General features: G+C 37.9%; 1 protein-coding gene across 1 annotated transcript in view; it reads right to left on the bottom strand.

Annotated features, from left to right (window-relative positions):
* Nucleotides 1–24794, bottom strand: part of IPO5 (importin 5) — a 41143-nt gene that overhangs the window by 10856 nt on the left and 5493 nt on the right. The window contains exons 2-17 of the mRNA XM_045978155.1: nt 23970–24050; nt 21337–21529; nt 18389–18491; nt 17178–17274; nt 16853–16957; nt 14572–14694; nt 14361–14481; nt 12503–12590; nt 10201–10307; nt 6572–6696; nt 6391–6480; nt 6097–6270; nt 4290–4508; nt 3166–3249; nt 1662–1794; nt 1453–1574 (exon numbers count right to left, since the gene is read on the bottom strand). Coding sequence (XP_045834111.1) covers nt 1453–1574; nt 1662–1794; nt 3166–3249; nt 4290–4508; nt 6097–6270; nt 6391–6480; nt 6572–6696; nt 10201–10307; nt 12503–12590; nt 14361–14481; nt 14572–14694; nt 16853–16957; nt 17178–17274; nt 18389–18491; nt 21337–21529; nt 23970–24050 — 1965 coding nt within the window. The remainder of the gene's footprint in view (nt 1–1452; nt 1575–1661; nt 1795–3165; nt 3250–4289; nt 4509–6096; nt 6271–6390; nt 6481–6571; nt 6697–10200; nt 10308–12502; nt 12591–14360; nt 14482–14571; nt 14695–16852; nt 16958–17177; nt 17275–18388; nt 18492–21336; nt 21530–23969; nt 24051–24794) is intronic.

Below are 24794 nucleotides of genomic sequence, written 5' to 3'. Positions count from 1 at the left end.
GGGACTGTGGGGTGGAGGAGTGGTGGGAGAGGAAGAGAGGGAACCCCACGCAGGCTCCACGCCCGGTGCAGAGTCTGATGCAGCTCCCTCTCACCACCGCCAGACCCTGTCCTGAGCTGAAACCACGAGCTGGATGACTAAGCCACCCAGGTGCCCTACACAGTGCTGTTTTAAAAATAATTGTTTCTTTACTTTCTTCCACTACATTAAAAGATTTGATAATTTTGTTTAGAGATGTGACATTTATAATTGTTCTCCGCTTGAGAGATACCACAATAATCCAAAATGTTCATAAATTATGGACATAAATGTTTATATAATATAGTAAGTACTGATAAGTTTAGGAAATACAAGTTTAATGAATTAGAAAACACAACAGTCCTTTATTAGTACAAGATAAAATGTAAGCAAGTAACTTTTATTTAGGCTTACTGAATTGCTAAATTTATTATCCAAAACCATAATTTTAAAATTCTTTTAAAAAATATATTGTTGGGGCACCTGGGTGGCTCAGTGGGTTGAAGTCTCTGCCTTCAACTCGGGTCATGATCCCAGGGTCCTGGGATCGAGCCCCGTGTCAGGCTCTCTGCACGGCGGGGAGCCTGTTTCCTCCTCTCTCTCTGCCTGCCTCTCTGCCTACTTGTGATCTCTGTCTGTCAAATAAATAAATAAAATCTTAAAAAAAAAATTTATTGTCCCTGTCTATACACATGCTCATGAAGGGGAAAAAAACAACTCAAAGAGAACTTACACACAAGACCCCATTATACTATAAGAGATAATCACTGCAAACTCTTTGATGTCCCTAGGGTGTTTATGTATTTTTTTTTTTTTAAACAAGTGAAACCATACAATTTTCAGTATCATGAGCACATTTCTGTTCATTCATTCAAAAAAATGTTCTTTGGCCATCTTATCTACTATACACTAAGCACAAAACAGACAGAAGTCCTTGCCCCCACGTAGCTTTGTATCAGCTATGTAATGTTCTAGGGTACACTAGTATTATCTTCCTAGTAACAAGCGTTCGAGTTGCTTGAGTTTTGTTGTTGTTGTTAGAAACAGCACCAATAAAAAAGTTTACCTACATTATTTATTTATTTTAGAAAGAGGGAGAGGATGAGCAAGGGGAGGGGCAGAGGGAGAGAATACTCTGCCTGCTGAGCACAGAGCCCAATGTGGGGCTTGATCCCAGGGCCTAGAGATCATAACCTGAGCCCAAAGCAGGAGTAGGTGACTTAGCTGACTGAGCCACGCTGGCACCGCACCGCAGAAAACCTATAGGATTTCTTTATCCAAAAGTAAACGGGTCAGAAGGTTTCTACATTTTAAAGAATTTATTCCTGTTCTTTAAAATAATTTCTCTGGCACCTATGAAAAGAACGCTGAAATGTGTAGCAGGTGTTATGGGAGGTTGTCAACTGAAGTTTGGCAAACAGTGGACGCACTCACCAGCATCTGACAAGCAGTAGACTTTTCTTCCAATCCTGCAGTTTTAATACCAAAACTTTGCTGATCCCCAAGGTTCACAAACTCCCAACCATCATCATCACTCATATTCTCCATGTCTTGTGCTATTAACAGGGAAGAAAACAAATTTATGTTAAAAATAATCACAGAGAAGAATTTTACAACTCCTATGTCTTCGTGAAGACACCTACTGTCTAAAAGGGCTACTTCAGGCTTAATTGAAGCAGTCTTCATTAAAGGCCCCATAACCACTGGAAGGTACTGCTGAAATTCTTTTCCAAGAATTTTGCACATTCTGGCCCATGCTGAGATCATGTAAGAGATCTGGGGGGGAAAAATTAAAATTGATTTTAAAACAATGGGTAAAAAGACATCACAAAGAAAGCCATTTCCCTATTTCATAGAAACAATGTTTTATTTTACATTCAGCCCTCTTTAAGAGGTAAGTCCTTTTTCTAAGGTCATATACTTAAAACATTCAGAAACAACAAAATCATTGTGAACCTTTACCCTCGGATACAGACAGCATGTGAGGCAAGAAAGACCAGGACCTTATTGTTTGTTACTTTCAAGAAGCAATATTTAGTTTTTCTCTAATAGCATCTGGACTACAGAAATAAAACCCACTTAACTATACCAGGTTAAGGTACCTGGTATGGCACTGAATTTTTGAAGGCAGGAACCCATTTTATCTGACTGTATCCCTACTGCCTAGCATTCCATTTGTTAAACATTTATTAACACCCAAGAAACAAAGCATCCCTTTCTCAAAGCTATTTTAATTTTCTAAGTGGCTGGCCACGTTGAAGACACCTCTTTTGCTACTGTACTTACATAGTCTTAATCACCCGCAAATTACCTACAGAGATTCCAGTTTTTAATTCATCACTCTGGTAAGCCACAAGTGATTTTTTTACTCCCCACAATATCTACCCCATGTGTGTTCACACAAATACTCCCCACTCCTACTCTAAAACAAGACAGATTTTAAGTTTATGGGAAACAATTATAGTGTGGCTGTACAGAATCAAAATGTAATTCAGCAATCATTTATGTAGTCCCTGTTAGGTTACGTGAATACTACCAGGATTACGACACACACTTGTGATTTACAGCACGTTGTCATAAGCTGCCACGATCATGACTTACACCAGACGTGAAATAGGAGCAGGGATTAGGCTGAGTGGGGGTGGGGGCTGAGTCCTAAGTGAAACGAATGTTTGTTCACAGGCAGAAAGAGAAAAGCAGAGCATGTGTTAAGTTTGTTGTTAGGTTTCTGTATTTCTTTTTTGACTGGGGAAGGAAGTTGGGTGGCACGGAGAGGACTGGGAGACAACCAAATGGGGATGTCTAGTAAGCTGTTGGATAAATGAGCCCTGAATTCGGAGAAAGATCTGGAAGTCATAGCATACAGAGGAAAACTGAAGCCATGGTGTAGAGGACACTGCTCAGGAGACAAGGGGCCTGGGACAGAACCCGAAGAGCACCAAAAATCAACTGAGGTCAGAAGAGAGCGGGGCAGCTACAGCAGACGGAGCAGAAGGTGGCAGGGGAAGTAAAGGAAAGCCAGTGAAGAATGTCTCTGAAACCAGGGGTTATGTCAAGGAGTGCATTACTCAATTTCTTTGAGTACATTTACCCTGCACTAGCCACAACTGCTAAGTGGATCAAGGCCAATGTGTGCGAGCTGTGTACCTGAGGGTCATCATCTTCCATGTCACTGAAGTCTGTCTGCGTCTTCAGTAGGAGCTGCATCACATCGGATGCATCTTGCATGAACTAGAAGAAAACAGGAAAATCAACACCAGTGTTACTCACGGTTCCCAGATCAGAGAGGTGCTTATTGCTATCTACTTTGCAAACAACTTTCCAAAAGAAAATCTATTACATTTCCCACATGGGTCACAACCCCTCAGACAAAAGTTACACAGAAAAATTCTCATCTATATATTGCAGACTTAGTGCTCTTTCTAGAATAATATATTCTCCAGGGAAGGTCAGTGTGAACTGCAGTACAGCGGTATCTCTAATGACATCAAGTTTTGGTCTACAGTTTATGCATTTCAGCAGTAAAAAGATAATCCAAATCCAGAAAGAAAATTCTGGATTGCTCCCTAGAACCATATGATTTTCATCTAACTCTGTGTAGTTCTGGCAATCTCCATTGTGTAAACAGGCAGTGTTTCAAAGACAGTTTGAAAGCCAGACAGGGTATGGAACATAAATTGTTGGTTAGGTTCTCAGTATCCCACAGGAAACAGTTTATAAGGTAAGTTAAAGCTGATGTTAGGTTTTGAAAAACCCACCAGAGAGGTTCTAATGTTGATAGTTCTGAGAATTGGAACCTGAGGGGTCAGACTTCCTCTGGATCAGCTTTGACAACTCTGAGATGCCGGGGGGAAAGAAAAATACACTGGGGCATGGTCCTTGGTAATTATTTTCTGAAGAGCTACATGCATATAGGATTTCTCTTAGGACACCTGATGCTTTCGGATTAGTAAGAAAGCCAGTGGAAGGTTTCCAAGTACATGCTGAAACTACACATACGGATCTTGAACTCCATATGCCTCCTAGGAGACAGACTACACGGGGTAAGAAAAGGAGGAGGTTTCAAGAGCATAACTGAATTAAGAAAAAACCTTAATATTAACACTGATAAAATGAATTTATATACAAAGTAGCAGTGATAGGAGAGTAAGATGATGGAAAAAAATCAAGCAATCAGAAAACTGTTTATCAGAAGGAAAAGCCCTGTAGAACCCTCAATGCCTCCACAGCCGAATTACATACAGTAAATTCACCTTTGAAAAATCACTTACTTTTTCCTTCCCGACGGCCAGACCAATGAGGCTGATGCACTCAATAGTTTTTCCTCGGAGAAGTCTGAGTTCCTTCTGAACTGCATTCTCGACAATATGCTTTAGTGATGGCATAAATAAATCATAGTAGGGGACAAACTTTTCCTCTGCGGTATCTGCAACTGATGCGATAGATGTCACAACTTGTTCCAACACTAACTTGGTGCCTTTCTGAATCAACTAGAAGGAAGACACACAAAACAAGTCATGGAAATGAGAAACTGGGGGAAACACCCGCTGTGAGCTCTCAAACGCTTCTCTGCCAGCAAGCTGAGACCACCCTCCAGCAGCCAGAGTGAAGACTGTAGGTTCCAGAGCAATCGGAAGGATCCCCGTGGAACTACTGAGAGAGCAGCTAGCAACATTTAACAAAGCGCTTGCTTCTCATGTCTGTCTTCAACCCTCTACCCAAACCTACTTGTAAAGTCACGTTTGGTCCATCTACGCCTGACTAGCCAACTCATCTGCCTTCAGTTTGGGTCTGCTTCCTTGTCTTCAGATTAACTCACGTTCCTTTACCATGTTCTTAGCCTGTTGTCCTCTGACTCTGAATACCCGTCCTGTCTCGAGCCCCTTTTCTTTGCCTTCTTAGACACTGTATCTTGTCTTCCACCCTGTTCTCCCTGAGAACAGGGTTAGGCAAATTGCCACTGGTTCACAGTGAGTTAATGTATAAGAATTAAGATTCCAGGGGTGTCTGGATGGCTCAGTTGATTGAGCAACTGACTCTGATTCCGGCTCAGATCGTGATCTCAGGAGTCCTGGGATCATGCCCAGCGCTGGGCTCTGTGCTCAGCAGGGAGTCTGCTTGAGATTTTTCTCTCCTGACCCTCCCCAATCTCAAATAAATAAATAAATCTTAAAAAAAACCCCAAAGAACTGAGTTTCTAATGTTAGGCTACTTTTACAGCCACTTGACAGTAACTTTATGACTGCTAAATATAATACCTAAAAAAGGGCTTTTATTTGTCCTTTTTATTCCTGTCAGTTTTACAGCAATTTATTTTCATGGTATTTGACAACAATCTGAGCCTAAATCTTTGCCTTTCTCTCCTACATCCTCTTTTTCACACAGTGCTGTATTAAACATCGTTCAGTCGTTTGTAGGTTGCACCGCTTATTTAAGCTATAACTATAAACCTTCTATTTGGACAGCCGGGCCTTGTTTGACATCCAACAATATATATTTAAAGCAAAAAGGAGTTTTTTTTCTCGTCTCTCTACTTCTGTCATCCAGGTGAGAAGAACGGTCAACATTTTTCACTACTTCTTCATCTTTTTAAATTCAAACCAGCAGAAACTGTTACTGCTTCCTGAGAAATGACTTTTAGTGTCATCCTCCCCAATTTCCTCCCAAGTTCTCTGAGCAATAATCTTCTGACAGTCTTGAGGTAAATCTTCTCCCTTTTTGTTTATGCCTCACAATGCCACTGTGCTAATTTCCGACAACCACATCATCATGATTTCTTGCAGCAGTTAAGAACAAAATGGTTCTTCCAAATTTACATAAATCAGAATTCAAAATAACTGCCTTGTTTTCAAGGCAATTCAAATACTGATTTTACCTAACCTTTAGGCTCTATCTTCTTCCCCAATTCCAATATTGGCCTATTCTCTTGTCAAGACTGAATTATTCTACTTCAAATAGCTGAACTGAACTTTCTATTCTATATGGCCATGCTGGGAAGTTTCTCTTTCTCCAGGTCTTACCCATCAAATGAACCCATGTTAATCTCTAGATAAGGAACTGAAAGACCTAGAAACTTACCTCTTGAAGTTTAAGTACCATGATGGAATGCAGATGTTTCACCAGATTGTCTAAATATGGGATTAGTAGTGACTTGGGACAGTCCTCAGTGAAGTTAATAAGAGCGGCAGCGGCGTGGGCCTGTACTCGCTGGTTGCCTTGGTCTTCCATGGTCTGCAGCAGGGCTGCGATCACCTGTGAAATGCAAGCAGGTAAGCACACACGTTTTGAAATGCCACATTTCAAAGCATACACAGAAAATGCCAACTCTCTTCTTAAAAGTCTGATTTGAATATTTAGGGCATTGTTACTTACCTTCTCATGAAATTTCTTCTGGAAACCAGGTGCAAAATCTGTAGCCATCTGTCCCACAGCATTACAGGCTGCATACCTTACTCTTGGATGCTGGAATGGGTTACTTTGAGTAAGTAAAGGCAACGGGTTCCCATGTGAAACTACAGTAATAATTATGAGTCAGATATTTACTGGTACTTACAGGATCCTGGAGAAAAAGCAAAACAAAATTTACTATCTCATTTAAAATTCCTTCCATTTGCTGGTGGCATCCTTCACCAATGGCAGATAAGGCCATTAATCCTGCATGCCGGTATTTCCAGTCAGCTACAAAAAATAATCACACATGAAAGAAGAGCAATTAACCAGTACAAACATGTCACTCTGGCTGTCAGAAGTCCAACACCAAGTTCTCCTTATTTGGAAAAGACTATCAAAATATTTTTATACATTAATTAGAAAAATGAACAGAAAGAAGTGCCTGACTGGGACTGTTTCACTGGAGTGACAGTTACGTCACACGAGCACTTCTATTCCAGAAGTAGTTAAAAGGCAATATGGAAGCAAAGAGCTTGTTAGTATTTTTAGCACCTGCTGAAAACGAGGCTTTACCCCTAAGATTTACCGTGAGCAACAAGTACCTGGATTGTGTGCCACATATGCTATTTACTGAATAAAGTGTCACTTTATCTCCACCCCCGGTCACATTTCCTTTTTTTTTTCCTTTTAAATTTATCATTTATTTAAGCAATCTCCACACCCAACATGGGGCTTGAACTTATGACCCCAAGATCAAGAGTCCCATGCTCTCCTGACCCAGCAAGCCAGGTGCCTCAGTCACATTTCTTTAAAAAGAAAAAAAAAGCCATGGAGAAAAGATGCTGCTTTTAAAGAATGTTTATTTAACAAGAGGGTACATGAACATAGATGAACTTCATTTGTATTCTATTGTTAATAGCTATGTGATTTTAGACTAACAGAAATTAGCTAGATAATATTTATTTTACTAAACCTTCCTATTATATTGTAATATATAATTTCCCTGACTCTCAATTCTAAATACCTATATTTATATTATTGTTCCCTTTAAGGTGTTTCACATAACTTGTGGCAAAAAGCAAGAGATACATAAATACAGAAAGCTGGTATCTGTAAAGCAATGGTTTTCAAAGTGGGGTCCAAGAACCCTGGGATTCTCTGAATCAAAACTATTCTCCTGATAATACTTTCTCACTCTCATTCTGAGGGTCCAGTGGAGTACTCCAAGGATTACAAAACCTGTAAGATCCCATGAGACCGAAGGAAGAAGCAGAAATAGGAACTCAGCTAAGATATTTAGAAAACATTTACAAAATGCATAAAACATTCTTCTCACTAACATGTTTTTCTTTTGGAAGAGTCATTCTTCATGAAAAATGTTATTTGTTAATGTGCAATGGGTTTAATACTGTTATCTTTAAATGCACATTTTAAATGTTTGTTTTCATTTCTAATGGTGTAAGTACTGATACACCACATAAACAAAAGCACTCTGGGATCTTCAGTAATTTTTAAGAGCGTAAAGGGGTCTTGAAGACAGAAAGTTTGAGAACTGCTGGCATAAGGGTTAACTAAAGCTGTAGGAAAGTCTGATAACTGTTCACTTTGGGGGGCTCAAAACTCACATAAAGATGAACTCTGTTGTGGCTAACTCTACTAGAAAAAATTTCTGAGAAATTCCTAATTTTGCTGTTAAGTATTAAAACCTATTATTTATAACATTATTAAAATTTATTTTTAATGAGTTTCAATTACTCAACAGATCAGTAAGCCAAAATTTTTCAATTGAGGAATAATCGTCCTAGGAAACCGGTAAATAAGATGCTAATCTTTGCACACTGAATTTACTAATTTAAAGAAGAGAGGCAATAATTACTAACAGTGTCCATATTTGGCTCAGAGAAGAGAGAGATACGCTTTCATCTCCAACAGGCAGAGTCCCTGAAAGTATGATCAGCAGAATGTGATGCTATGGTACATGGATTTGGAAATGGCTTTTCTCCTTTAAATTTTCCTTTTTATTATTTAAAGCAAAGCCAGTAGAACAATCTTTAAAAATAAGTGGAGCACATGTTAAGTTAGCCAGGACATACATACTGTTTGCTGTTGTGGAAGCACTCTTTGCACACATGAAATACATCTCTGCATCATTTTTCCTCTTTTACAGATGAGGAAATTAAGGAGGAGACTATTTGCTCAAAGCCATACAGTTAACAGTAACAAACCTTATTAAGAGTTCACTGCCATATATGTAAAGCCTTTGGCATCCAGCTAGAAAGCTGTAGCAGAAATTTAAAAACCAAATTCTTGAACTACAAGTCACAGTCACATCCACACTGATTTGAAGAATAGTGTGAACCAACAGTGAGACAATGGCAGCTGGGGTGACCTTGTGCATCTGGGCTACTTTCTTCATTTTAAAAATGAAAAAGCTAGATACCTCCAAGCAGCTCTTATAACTTAAGCAATCTTTGATGCTGTCTCCATCCCTTTGAAGGGGCAAAGAAACTGTCAATAAATTTAGGAGGGAAAAAAAGGGAAAGACAATTATCCAAGACCCAGATACACAAGCACATCATTAAAAAGGAAAAATGGTTTTGGGCCATGCCTCTTCAGGAGAAGAGTCTTATATAGGATAAGAAAGAATTAGGTAAACTGCATAAGGCCTCCAGTTCTCAATGATTCACTTTCATTTGAAGCTAGTCTTTTGTTACAACTCCATTTTACCACTCTTTAAGACGCTGAATCAATGGTCGGACCCTTGAGTGTGTATCTCATATGTAATGTACCCTATAGACAGAAATATGCATACAAGTAAGCCAGGATTTCTATAGAAGAGTGTCTGCATTAGCATTATTTGTAATCAACAAAAACTTATTAACATTTAGTGGAGTATTATAGAAGGCTATGTGGTTGTTAAAAAAAAATGAGGAGGAGCTGTTTAAGTGCTCATACAATACACCCTGGGGTAAAAGCTTAAGCTGAGTATGGTGTGTCCATAAGGTATGTTCAAACTTTTTAAAAACTGCATATGGACGCACAAAAGAGGTCAGACCAAGTGTCAGAGACCTATTAACAGTGGCCATCTCTAAATCTAAGCTGCGTTTCTGTATTTGAATTTTTTTAAAAAAAGTTAAGCACCTTAACTCCGTAATTAAAAAGACAAAAAAAGTGGGGGGCGGGGGCACCTGGCTGGCTTGGTGGAGCACACTGGATGCAGAGATTACCTAAAAATAACACCTTAAAAAAAAAAGACAAAAGTAGAACACCCATACAACAATTTTTGATACTGCTATAAATTACAGGTACAGAGGCTGACAAATGACCAATATTTGCTATGAAAACAGTAGCAGAAATACAAAAGTGGCTTCTCTTCCAATTACATGCTTTTAAAAACAAAAGGGAGTGGATAAAGATGATATGAATCAAATATGCTAATTTTTCATAAACAATAAATAATGATGTCTTATTTAAAAGATTAAAACCTAGATATTTCTGCCTAGGGAGCAAATCTATAGTTTTTCCTTGGAATTACAATTTCTTCCTATGCACTGAAGCCAATTCTAGGGAGGGAACTGAATGAACATTTGCAGTAGTGAGGAAAAGCGTTCTTCAGCACAAGACTGAGCAGTTCCCAAGAGGACTAAGGAGGATTTTATTAGGACCATACAAAAGTTGGGCTAAGCGCAGGATAAAAAAGGTGAAGAAGGAGTAAGTCTCAGCGTTTGTCAGAGTTTAGGATTTAGAATGCCACACCGCACCCCTGGAGCATTTGAGGGAGACCCGACTTACGATTCTGGAGCATCTGCATGATGTGTTCCTTGATCATGGGCAGCACCAGCTTTCCACCGAGTCCGCACGCCATTCGGTCCAGGGCGCTCTCCCCAGCAACCGCATTGCTGTAAACAGACCAGAGAAGGGATTCACCTCGCTCAACAGACACAAGAACCGTGCACCGTATACCCGTACATCTAAACAAGATATCCCATTCAACTAAGGCTGAGAAAGACCAACTCAAGCTGTCTTCCAAATATATGAAGTTTTGAGCTAAAAATCCAGAATTAAAGAAAAGGGGGAGGGCACATAACATCTTCGTGATTCATTCACCATGGCCTACCAAGTCCTGGGTCTCAATCTTAACTTTCAAGACTCTGCTCTCTCTCTCTTCTGCACACACCCCTCACTGGCTAACACTCAAGCTTTAGGTATGAGCAGAGTGTTTAGAAGAGCCTTGTCATATCCTCTCCTGGACATATTCCCCTCAAACTCCTCAACCGACAGAACCAGGAAAACTGAAAGCCGTGCTGAGACTCTGGAGACTGTCTTCCTTGCTGTGAGCTTATTTGCTTTCAAAGGGGTGCAAACTGCACTGCCACAAATTATGCACAGGGGAAACTCAATTCCAGTGTTTTCACTGAAAACTGAAGAAACCTGGCCGTAAGAGCTTTCTGCACTGCTTTGAAGGAGTCTGTCATGCGCATCGTCTCAACTGTCAGGAGGAGAAGACAATAAAGAGGGAGCTGTAAATGGTCTTGAGGATTATTCAAATACATCTTGGAAATATATTTAAGACCTATTTACTCACAGATAAGAAAATCTTATTCACCTACACCAGAAAAAACCGCTTCGTTAAGTCATATAAATTAAGTGCCTTGTACAGGAAAAATGAAAGGCCAGGGAGCAGCACATTACAGTAACTGAACCAGAGAAAGGAAATCCAATCTGAGCCTGGTCTTCCCTTCAGCCCCATGAAGTAATTTCCAGTGAAGGATTACTTTCATATATTTCAACACGGCACTTTTAATCATGGGACTAAGCTGCAAAACACACTGTATATTCTGTAAGTCAAATGTCTTTAATTTTACCTAATACCTGTTACAGTAGCTTATACCAACTACCAGCCCTTCAGGGGAATACTTTCTATTCTTTTGTTTTTGTTTTTTTAAGATTATTCATTTATTTATTTGAGAGAGAGAGATCACAAGTAGGCAGAGAGGCAGGCAGAGCGAGAGGGGGAAGCAAGCTCCCTCCTGAGCAGAGAGCCCGATGCGGGGCTCAATCCCAGGACCCTGAGATCATGACCTGAGCCGAAGGCAGAGGCTTAACCCACTGAGCCACCCAGGTGCCCCTCGGTTCTCTTTGAGAGAGGGAGGTAGTATGACATGCTGGAAAGAGTAAGAGTAACGGTATGAAACCCCAGTCTACAGACTGGCTAAACAAAACCCGACAGATCACTCAACAGCACCCCGCCATTTCCGAATGTACCTGAGAATGTACCTTTAGGGCCACTGAAAGAATCCATGAAGGTAACAGAGCTCGGAAGTGCTGCCGTCTCATTCCCACTTAAGAGGAGACCATCAACACCACTGGGCAATGAATTTGATTCTGACGGTCTCCGCCACGGGAATCCCTACCACGACGGCCCCTGAACCCTGAGCGAGTTACAAAGTAGCGCCGGTTTCACTGTACCCTGGAGCACAGATCTCGCCACCACCGTTTCCTCTCTAGCCCAAGGTTAACTTGTGCGAAATTGGGAAAACAGGGCATTTTGCCAGGAACTGTGTGGAAACAACTATTTTAAGTGAGGTCTATGCATAGAAAAGCATTTTTCACAATAAAGCTTCTTTACACATACTTTAAGATACACCAAAAAAAATCTTGAAAATTTAGAGTAAAATGCGGTGGAAAAGATACCTGCCTTATTAAAAATATTTACAGAATTTGACACAAAGCCGAAGTGTCAGGTGCCTGGGTGGCTCAATCAGTTAAGCGTCATGATCCTTCGGATCAGGTCTTGACTCTGGAATCCCAGAAAGAGTCCTACATTGGGCTCCCCATTCAGTGGGGAGTCTGCTTCTCCCTCTGACCCTCCCCCATCTCATACTTTCTCTCAAATAAAATCTCAATTAAAAAAAAAGACAAAAACAAAAACAAACAAACCCAAGTGTCCCAGTTTCCAAATTTAAGTTTAACTTTAGATTACAGAATGCAGCAGAAAGAGACGGGCCCTAGAACCCCAAACTCTCGCTGCAACCTGTACTCACTCCATTCCGCCAAGGGTGCCTCCAACAAAGTGTCCGGCATGTGCAATTACCTGTCAAAGTCATCATCTTCCAGCTCATCTGCATTTGCCCAGTCCTCATCCTCTTCGAGGTCAACCATCATAGCTAACATCTGAGGAACTAAAGCAAATCATCATTTCATACCCAAATACTGTGGCTTTTTTATTTTATTAATATCACTGCCTATGAACAAGAATTTTAAGTAAAAACCAAAGGATTTACTTTGTCTCTAAGACAGAAAAATTATTTGCTTGTGCCCTCAACATCTGGTTTGTTAAATTTTAACCTTTTTGCCACACTTGCTTTAGATCTTGTTCTGTTTAAGAAGTAACATTAAAGATAAGAGTCAAACTTCCCAGATCCTATTATATTCTTTCTTTTAGTCACCAGAGGGTACCACTGCCTAAAATCGATGCCTCTTATTCCCAAAGTGTTTTTACACTGGAACTACAGATTTCTCTGTATACAAAATATAGGACTAGCTCAAGCTTTCAATTTTTACACAATAAATAACACCATACTACGTGTTTCCTTGGGCAATCTGCTTTCTCCTCAACACACACGGATTTCAACTTAATTCCTTCAAGATGTTCTATTACATAAACACACTACTCTACTGATGGGCAATTTAGTTGTTTCTAATTTTCTCCCTATTACAAAGTTTGCTTTGATGAGATTACTATTCACACATCCTTGACAAGTCTGAGATCAGGGCATAAAATTGTTACAGGTATCTTCAATATTAGTAAGAAAGACTAACTGTTCAGTATAGTGGGTTGCATAAACGTGCACTGCTCCAGAAGTCTGAAAGAAGATCTGTCTTATTTCATTACCATGTGTGAGATGCTCTGGAGCGGTAAAGAGTCCTCTGTTCCACACCTTTCATCAACACTTGGTAACTGCTGAACTTTGTGGCAACCTAGGACTCCACAACTGCACTGGTGTTTACTGACGCCGAGCAGCCCTCATTAGCTCGTTCCAACTCCTCCCTTACGAACTTCTGGTTCCTACCTGTTGAGTTGCCTGTTTGCTACAGACCTGAACTCGATGATTGTGTGTACTGCAATTTATCCTTTATTTTCACTTACGGTGTATTTGGTCAAAAAACTGTTTTATTATTTGCAAATTTAGCAATGTTTGCATCTATGGTTTGTGAGTCACTCTTAAAAAACAAAACTTTCTCTACTCTCAAGCTTTACTTTTAAAAAGTATTTATCATTTAGGAGTTTAATCAACCCCAAACTGGTTTTTATAGGGTATCTGAGGTTGGGATAGATTATTGCCACAGAATGACCTTTGGTCAATTGTCTGTCTTTTAAAGTCCGCTGTATTTCCAGATGAATGGATCCACTCACAAATCCACCTGCTTCCTATGATCCCTTTGTCTCCCTTTATCACCAACAGTTTCTAAATATTCACAGGTGAGAAGGCAAGATCTCTACTCTGCTCCTCTAAATTGTCTTAGCTACTTCAAGACCTATATTATTTTACATGAATTTTAGGATCAAACTTATAACCAACTTTATTTGGATTTTGACCGAAATTGTAATAGGTTATACATTAGTTTGAGGAGAAGTGATATTTAGTTCTCCTATCGGTCTTTCAACATGTTATCCAATTTCCCCCATAAAAGTCCTCCACATCTTTTGATTTATTTCCAGGTCTCACAAGTCATGCCTACAACAGTGGGATTTCAGAATATCTGCAGCACAGCCACCGTGCTGGGTCCATGCACATATATATACAAAAAGACATTTCTCCACATTCATCTGATAGTAAAAGAACATTCATTATATTCTCAGCAAATCTGTGAGTTTACACAACTCCCAGCACGTTCATCCAATAATCTTTCTACTTTTAACACAAATTATTTAAAGGCCTTTGACTTACTGGTCTGTGCAACAATGCTGGTATGTTTCCTTAGCATAGCAGCTGCAGTCTCAGACAGGGTCACGATGACCTCAAGGGCAAGCTGGCGTTGCATATTATTGAGGCTGGTGTCTCCACACAACTACAGAGAAGATGTATTTGTATGTGATTAATAGTTTAGATTATTCACTAAGAAGAATAAACAGAACACTTACTGAAAAACCGAATTTACCTTTAGACTTAGCTGTAAAGTAGCTTCTAAATGAGGACGCAAATACTTTGGAACGGTATCTGCAATCTCAACAAGGGATTTGAGGACTGAGTCGTCATTCTGGTAGCACGAGTCATTCACAGCCTGGAAAAAATGAAAAGAAAAAAGGTCTATGTCCAAGAGTCACTTTATAGATGTGATGCCTCACTGTCAAAACATTAAGACGCAGACAACAATATTATTACTGAAGAGTATTTTCACTAAATAACGACTTAGCAATCTATAGAAGCAAATTCACAGCCACATGTATACCCTCCTTCGACTAAAATTAACTGGAAACATATAAATATTTAATTCTAAGTCAGAATTATAGTAATTAGCACAATAAACTTAAGGCTGTCAAGGAATTCTTTTCATGACCAGAAGGAATCCTTTTCCTCTGTCCCTCCAATATCCATATCCTCGTCTTTTTCAGACATGCAGTAAATACTAGACCTTATGATACATTTAAAGTGTCCAGGGACACCTGAGTGACTCAACTGGTTAAGCATCTCCCTTTGGTTCAAGTCATGATCCCAGAGTCCTGGGATCGAATCCCACATCCAGGTCCTTGCTCAGCAGGTAGCTTGCTTGTCCCTCTCACTCTGCCTGCTGTTCCCCCTGCTTGTGCTCTATCTCTGACAAATTAATAAAACTGAAAAAAAAAAAAAAAAAAAAAAAAGGGTCCAATATACTCAGTTTATTTCTCTTTGACACCAAGTTAGCTCACTGTGGTATTTAAGAGTACATTTGTATGTACCATTGCCTATTTCAGAGTGACAACTCCTAGAAGTTTTGGCTAACATTTTAACTTACTCTAAAGTCAGGAGAAGAAAAATCTGAGATTAGACTTAAGCAGTGAGTAACTCCCAAATTTTTTAGGTAGTAAACGACAGAATGGAAAAGTTCCTATTTGTCATTGACCCAAACTATCTTTTCAGTTTGACAGCACAGGGAGAAAAGTTTCTACTGGACCTAGCAAAATTACTCTGAAATACGCAGAATACATACAGGTCTTTTCAGTTTTAACTCTTCTAAATGCTCTCTAACCCAGTGGTTCTCAACGGGGACACTATTTCTCCCAGTTTTCTTGGTTATCACAATGACTGAGGAAGGGAAAAGGCCAGGGTTTCCAGATAGCCCACACCTGTGACACAAATGCTTCTGAGGAATTCACAAGATGATAAAAGTGAAAAACTCATTTATAATGATCTGAACCTAAAACCTAACTCACAAATTAATTTGTGTCTGCTTTTAATGTACCATGATTCCCCCACCTGCAAGTGCAAATACTGTATAAATCAAGAATGGATACATACTTTGTTCTGTCCAGACTTATACCGTTTCTGGAAATCAAATCATCAATACTAACAGCATTCATGGTGTTTGCCTTGTCAACGATATCTGTCAGTCTACCTGTTTAGCTACCATGTTTGTAGAGGTCAATTAAAAATTACTGAGTCTATGTCTTTTGTTGTAGTCATGTCCTACCATTTATAGATTGAAAACCATGCCATTTTACAGTTTATTCCCTTCTTTTTATTTCTTTGTGTTAACTTAGGGCAATATATTTGTATTTTTAAAACTTGTATGTGTACATAAGCATGTTACCTATGCATTTCAAAACAGAATATGCAGTTATTACAAAATATGGGTCTAACAAGTTGCTCTAACTTACACAATCTTCTTTTACTTTCTGATTAAAGTAGAAAAGTATCCCTAAAGTAATAACACCTTTGGGATCCAATAGTGACAATTAACCATAATCTGTTCACTTCATAGTCCAAACCATTTCAAGTCCTGGGCTTAAGAATAAGGACTACTGTCCAGTTTGGGTTTGGATCACGTTTCCATCGCTTACCAACACTGTGATTTTGGGCAAGTTTCTTAATCTCTCCTCTTTAGCTTCTCCTTATGTCAAATGGGCATTATGTTTCATGGGTTATTTGGCTGATCCTATGGTAATAACTTATGTGGTTATATATTCAATAGCCATAAATTGCTTTTATCATTTATGTTCTAGAAAAATTTGAAATCCTAAATATTTTAAAAGACCAAGAGTCTATGAAAGGCAAGAGATCAAAGTTCAGTGGGAAGAGGCTTGCATGTCCTGTTCACGGCTGAATCCCTAGCGTCCAGTGCCAGCACACAGTAGGCAACAAATGTACTGAATAAATGAATACAACAGAGAACTCTGACGGGACCTTAAACTACGGAAAACCAGTAGGATATAATTATCACTTGTTTTATACTGTTTTCTTACCTGTAAGAATCCAGGTAACAAGTCTGCAAAATGTTTGAATAGGGCAACGTTATGCTCATTTGCAAGTATAAATGCAGCTGTCGCTCTAGCAGATAATGTCCTGATCTACAACGAAGACAGTAAGATATGTCAAACGTGCGAAATTTTGGATGGATGCAGGTTCAAGATTTCTTACTCACGATGAAATTTTTCTTCATCAGTAAAACTAGCATTTATATTTTGAAGTATTAAAACTAAAGATAATCACCAAATATATACATTTCCTCCCCAAGTTAAATGGTCTATTAAATTAGGTGTTAGTATTAACGGAATTGAAATTATTTACCGATGGATGTTCCTGATCTTGCATACACTGAACTAACATCCGTTTGATAACATCTAAATAGTGCTGCTGTTGGTTCCCAAAAATTCCAGGAAAATTCCTAAAAAAGATCCAAATGACACTGTATTTTAGGGAAGTATCAGCTAGAGCATCTAATGCTCTCATCTAACCTTAAACATCAGCCTGACCCAAGGGTGCATTAACCTAGAAGGCTGAACATCATCTGCCCATCCTCCAAGCAATCCTCTTTTGGGGTTGGGCGAATGGCAACAAAGAGAGTGGAGAGGATTAGACTGACAGCAGGGGCAATCCAGGCGCTCACATGCTACTCGGCAGCCAATCCCAGCCCCATGCTTTATCCTTATCACTCTGCCTCCGTAGAAAGGTGACCTGGAGTACAGGACGGGACAAAAGCAAGTACAAGGTTTCAGATGGTAGCTGCAGTAACCATGCTGCCTGACAATCTGCTCCTAGACTCGGTCAATAATCCAGGTAGTCCAAGTTCTGTTCTACTGCAACTGTGCTTAGCAATTACACTGAATACTTTCAATTAATTCTCTACCCTGGATTACCAATACAGGTGAGATACATCTCAAAACTAAGGTAGTAAATGGTGGAGTATCTATCCTTATCCTCTTCTGATGTTCAAGGTAGAACTCATTTTTAAAAATATACAATCTTGGAAAGTTATAAATCCAATTATATTTTTACCATAGAGCTGTATAACATGGACATATTTTTTCTTAGCGCAGATAATCATAATTCTCAACTTTAACCATTTGCTTTTAAGTATACAGAAGTTTATTAAAATACTGTATAAAAGTTTGGTTATAGAACATTCAGAAAACAATGGGGATTCACCGGCCTTTTCTTTCTTCTTCAAGATTTCATATTCAAGTGGCTTTTTAAAAGCTATATTTATATCTAGTATACTGTGTCAATCTCCAAATAAAGAAAATATCTTTTATGGAATCATAAAAGACAAAGGATTCTTTTAAAAAATGCAGAGAACACTTGTGTACAAAAAAGGATTATAAAATGAAATTAAAAGCTTTTTTTTTTTTTTTTAAATCAATTTTACGTCCAACACAAATACAAAGTTCACTTAAAGGCATTATTTAAGTCTAAAAAGTCAGACTAAAACAATCAATTAAAATGTGTTTTGCAGATTCATGACATTTAATTTTTCAGGACATTAAGATAAATGTATGTACCAGAAAATGTGAAGGGCAGCTTCCCGCAGTCCCATATTTTGAGAGCTCACTGAATCAAAAAGGAACTTCAAACCTTCAGGCCACTGATTGTTGCCATCCTCATCTAAAAGTAAAGAAATCCAGGTGCAAAGTGTGTAAGTCAAAACTTCAAAAAATGAAGGGTTACTCTTTTCATTTTATAAGCCTCAAAGTATGTAGCAGTAGAAAATGTCACATGCCCTACATTTAAAAAGAAATCCCAATACAATTAGGTTCTTTAACCATAAACATGGCATTCTAATCTTGTAAAAAAAGCAACCGTGTTTTTGGGTTACATAAAAAGAGAATCAACAGTGGTATTTCCAAGGAGTAGCATCTGGAGAAAAGGCAACACCATGACTATTTGATTGGTTAACTCTTATTTACACTATTGCTATTAAAGAGTTTACTTTTTAAAAGAATTTATTTTTATGAGAGAGAGAGACAGGGTGAGTGTGTGAGTGGGGGTCAGGGTTGGGGGAGGTGGAAGGGAGAAGCAGATTTCCTGGGCAGGGAGCCCCATGTGGGACTCCATCCCAGAACCCTGGAATCATGACCTGAGCCGAAGGCAGATGCTTAACCAACTAAGTCACCCAGGAGCCCCTGTGGGTTTTTTTAAAGTTTTTATTTATTTATATATACTATTGCTATTAAAGAGTTTAAAAAGAAGGCAAAGTTAGTATTTGGTATCAAGGTCTTGAAGCCAAAACACTGTAAATATTACCTTCAAACTGGAGAAGATCCAAGAGTGGAAATCCCAGGACCCAGAGGAGTACTCGTGCTAACAAGGTGCTTATTTTTAAAATTAAATTTTCTTTATATTTTATTATTTATTTGACAGAGAGAGATCACAAGTAGATAGAGAGGCAGGCAGAGAGAGAGAGAGGGAAGCAGGCTCCCTGCTGAGCAGAGAGCCCAATGCGGGACTCGATCCCAGGACCCTGAGATCATGACCTGAGCCGAAGGCAGCGGCTTAACCCACTGAGCCACCCAGGCGCCCCACAAGGTGCTTATTTTTAAACCAGATTTTAAAATAAAGAATTTTTGTGGCACTTTGTAATAAAAATGAGTGACCACAAAAATCTGTACTAGTTAAAAGACTCACAAATTATACTGTCACAAAGAATTTTATAAAAGTTGTAGAAATTACAGATGAGTTATGTACACACTTTTCCTTTTTAAAAAATTTCCCTTCCACATTTTCTGCATTTTTTTGAAATGACAAATGTGCTACTCAGCTGACATTAAAAAAAAACAAAAAACAAAAAACCTTAATCAGTCTCTTTAACATAAAGATCGTGCTTAGAGGTTAGGGAAATGAAATCGCTATTTAAAAAAAAAAAAAAATCTATGGAGAGCATACTTCAAAACATTCCTTTTTATTATTAAGTGATTTTGAATTAGAAATGATATGTACACCTAACACAATTCTTATCTGCACACTTGAACTTGAAAACAGATTTTCTAGGCTACTTTAAATATTCAAATTTAAAGGTTTCAGGGGGTTTTGAACTTATTTAAAATAATTTAACACATTTCCTATTTTTAAGAATTGGCTGGTATCAGTCAGCTGACTTGAACAACTGACTTGGCATTATTGGTAGTGAAGATTCAAAAATTAGTGTCATACCCTAATATCCAGCAACTGCACTACTAGGTATTTATCCAAAGGATACAAAAAAGCGGATTCAAAGGGGCATGTGCACCCCAATGTTTATAACAGCACTGTCAAATCGCCAAATGATGGGAAGAGCCCAAATGTCACCGAATTTAAGAAACAAAACAGATAAACACAGGAGAAAGAAAAGAAAAATAAAATCATAGAGGGAGGCAAATCACAGAGACTCTTAACCATAGAGAATAAACCAAGGGTTGCTGGAGGGGAGGTGGGCTGGGTAAAGGCTAGATGGGTGATAGGTATTAAGGAGAGTACTTGTCATGAGCACTGGGTGTTGTATTTAAGTGATGAATCACTAAATTCTACTTCTGAAATCAATACTACACTATATGTTAGCTAGGTATTAAATTAAAAAAAAAATTAGTCATGATTTACTAATAAGCACAACCAACAATATTCTCCCATTTAGCCCTTATCTTCATGAGGCAGTCTTTTCAACCTTTAAAAATACTGCCAAAATGAATTGAGTTTAACATCATGTCTATGAATGGGGTGCCTGGCTGGTGCAGTCGGTTAAGCATCTCTTGGTTTCAACTCAGGTCATGATCTCAAGGTCATGAAATCAAGCCCTGTTTTGGGCTTGGTGCTCAGCACAGAGCCTGCTTAAGATTCTCTCTCCCCTCTCCCTTTGCCCCTCCTCCCCCCAACTCTCTGTCTCTAAAATAAATAAATCTTTTTAAAAAATCCTATCTCTGAATCAGTCAGAAAAAAAAAAAGCATGTTCAATTACATTAATATTTTTAGTGTGACCAAAAAGGGTTTTGATTATTGGTAAAATGCATTTTTAGAGATTTCCCTTTTATTTCACTGTTTAAAATAACATTTTGGGGGTATTTCATAAAGTACAAAGTATAGTAGTATAATAGCCTATGTGCATGATTTACTAATATACAAATATAATAGCAAAAACTCCCAGAGTTAATGCATTTTTGTTTCTGTTGGCAAGTTTAATCTACAAAGTAGGTTGTAAGTTACACTGTGCTTTCAAAACTTTACAGATTAAGGAGGCAAACTACAAAATTATTTCTCCACACAGATGTTCTGAAGACCAACAGGTAGGTGCTATGACTATACTTCACAAACATCTGTAACTTTTGGCTCTAAATGCAGAATCCATAATCACTCTCGTTTCGAAGAGAATAAATGGTGCTTGGGTACTTAGGAATCTTCTTTTAAGAATATTCAACTTAAAAAAAAAAGGCTATACTCATTTTCTTCTAGAACATAATAATGAATCTATCTGCATACACACCTATTAAATTCCTGGCCAGCTCTGCAGCAATATCACAAATTTTTTTCCTCATGCTGGACTGGGTTTCCATTTGAATAATCATCAGTAGCTCACTCTTGATGGCAGTCTGAACATCAGAAGGAAGAGTTGGATAGACTTCATCAAATGCAGAGGACAAAAGACGTCTTAGGAGAACAGCCGCCATTTGTCTAGCCTATAAATGGATAATATGGTTAATAACTTGGGTGTCTTGAGAGAAAAAAATTTCCAACAAACTGCATTCACTCCACCATTGATGTATTTTACTATTCTATTTTTACAATTCAAAAGCACTTAGATTTAAAAAAACAATAGGTAAAATACACAAAACTCTAGTCACATTAGCCTACTGTACAGAATATGCTACCCACAATTTATTTTTCGTTCATAGCTAAGGAAAAATCCCTGAACACAGATTACAAATAGGAAAATTCTTAGCAATGATAAACCTGTCTTTAATTTCTACTTTTAATACAATTTCTACTTTTAATACATTCTTTCAAGAAATTAATATACCCTTAGGATGCTCCTTTCCTACTTTTCCATCTGGCTCTCATTCTAGTGTACCTAATCTGACTCCTAGCCTGGCCAATCTCGCTTTATCACCAGCCCTTTCATTAGCCTCTTAGATAACATGCTATCAAATCCACTTATCTTTATGCTTCATTCGAGCAAACAAACATTACAAGTTTCTAATGCCTAAAAGCGCTAATCAATCTCAATGTGTATATTCTTATCCCATTTAAAAATCTGTAAAATATATTTAAGTTTGGCATTTTCTGTATAATATTCCTTTACATTATTCGAAGATAAATACCGTTCTAAAATTTTATCATATTAAATCAACAAACCATTGAAACTATAAAACCCAATTTTTCATGTTTTGTTTCATTTCTGGATGGCAGCTACTCATGATCACTATAATCAGTTTGGGACGGTGACCAACAAGAAGGACTTAAGCTACACAAATAAAATGTGCCAACATTTTTCTCAAGTCCCTTTTCACTGACTCTTTTTATCTTATTACTTTTGGCAAAGAGCAAACTTTTAAAGAGATCTTTAATGCTCTAGAAAGGATTCAAAGTGGTTAAAATCCTTGTAAAAGTAGTTCAAGTTTATGCCGTTCTCACACTTACATTGACAACTATGAAGCCACACTCAAGATCCTGAGGCTAGTTCACAATCATCTAATTCCTAAATCAAATCAAGATTTAAAAAGGGTTCAATATATGTTTTTAAAAATAAAATTCGATAGTTTTTAGTAGTATTTATTCTTGGCTTTAAAATTTGTTTCATAGTGGGCGCCTGGGTGGCTCAGTTGGTTAAGTGTCTGCCTTCAGCTCAGGTCAGATCTCAGGGTCCTGGGACCTAGCCCCACATTGGGCTCAGTGGGGAGTCTGCTTCACCCCTTCCCTCTCCCCCTCTTCCCTATCCATGCCCTCTCTCTCATGAGCGTGCTCTTTCTCAAATAAAATCCTAAAAAAAAAAAGAAATCTGTTTCACAACTAACTTGATTCAATCTAACAATTAAAATAGCCAACTGTTTTTAAAGATGTTACTTTATGTTTGTTCTTCATATTTGAATTAAAGAATCTATTATAAAGGTGAAGAAGTGCCTTCTGTCAGCTATTTTTAGAAACTAGAGCACTTTATACTGTTTTCTAAGCATCACCAAAGAACATTAAACTGCCAATTTAAACTAAGTGACCGCAAGAAGTCAGGTGTAATACTATGTGGAAGTTTCGTATGACTTCCATTTCCCTCATGCTTTAATATTAGTAAATAAGCCTCACTATACAAATTCACTTTTTTTAAAAAAATCACCTCTGTGCCCAATGTGGGGCCCTAAGATCAAGAGTTGTATGCTCTAGATGAACTGAGCCGGCCAGGCTTTCCTCACTTTACAAATTCTCAATTCCATGTTTCATGGGTGGGATTGGTTTTCTAGACTTGGGGTATTTTGATACCTTTTCCAAAATAAAGAAAATATTCATTTAACATTTAATATATATAAGGGTATTACTTCTGGAAGGAAAAAAAATCTGCTGCTAAATGCACAGAAAAGCAGTAAGAAACAGTAAAGCTGAATTTGGTAAAGTAATAAGGTCATCTGCTAAAAACCATGATTTATAAAGGATTCAACAAAGTGTCTCTGTTCCTAAACATCTTTAGCACATATTCTTTACTACCTAGAGATGACTATAAGCATAAAAATTTTGAAGACAGACAATACATATTTTCTTGGAAACATCTGGCAACACATTAAAACGCCAAATGAATTAATTTCCTCCTTTAGAATGAATTGTTGCACGAAAGAAAATTTTTTTCCTACAGCTACAGAAATCACTTAAATTTAACATATTTTTATGTAATTATTTGAAAACCATTAACTTAAAGTATCCTGGACACATCATTTGACACAGAGAAAAGAAATTTCATTCTTAATAAAGGGTACTCAAAGAAAACTCTAACTGGAAAATAGCTTCTAGCAAATACTAAGTTCGAAGTTCTGGTAACATTTATGCAGTCAACAACAGTTCACATTACCCACAGACCACCATCTAATACCCAACTGGTTTTGTTAGAATGTCATAATCTCAAATACTAAAGAATACCTCCTCAGCAGCTGTTGTATTTCTGATGGCTTGTAGGAGGAATGTGATCTTTGACTGGCCTGGGATATTCTCATAGGTTTCCTACAGGAAAAAGAAAAAGTTTAAGGTTAGAATATGTTAAAAAATGTCATAAGCACATGAGTGAAAATAAGTGCAATGAAGAATGGGCAAGGTCCATGCACAAGAAACCATGTAATCTAGGTCTGGTGGTAAAATTCCCCTGTGAGACACAAAATACAATTCAGCGGAAAGAAAGGATGTCTAGAGAGTGACTTTCAAGCTCCCTTCCACCTTCAGCTCTTACATTTTTCTAATGTATGTGCACACCTTCCAAACTTTTGCTTTTCTGATGAACAAAATTTAAGGCAAAAGAGGGCCAAAAAATTCTTAAATGTGACCTGAGCTACCATGCTGTTAATTAAGGGCTCACCTAATATCCCTTTACATCATGGAAAACTACTTATCTTGTCATTATTTTCTAGATCAGATGATATAGATGATATAGAATATATAGATGATATAGAATGATATAGAATGGTTCAAGTTACCACTACTTAACAACCACCAGAGACATATCTCAGATGAAGGAAGTCCAAGAAAGGGAAAGAAAGCATTCAAATTCTTTATGCTAATTTTTCTTTCAAGCAAAGATTATACTAAAACTTATGTACATAAATAAATGAACATGGCCAGGAGACTTCATTATAATTTCTTTAATATCATTTTAATAATTATCTAGAAATCTAGGTTTTATGAATTAGGGCACTTCTTTCCTTCTCCATGAATAATGTAAAATGAGAGCACATTGGTTAACAATAAAAAGTT

This window comes from Meles meles, chromosome 14 (assembly GCF_922984935.1).
Source record: "Meles meles chromosome 14, mMelMel3.1 paternal haplotype, whole genome shotgun sequence".
In the NCBI taxonomy this organism is placed as follows: domain Eukaryota; kingdom Metazoa; phylum Chordata; class Mammalia; order Carnivora; family Mustelidae; genus Meles; species Meles meles.
The sequence above is the reverse complement of the archived record's forward strand: the minus strand, read 5'-3'. Positions and strand labels throughout refer to the sequence as shown.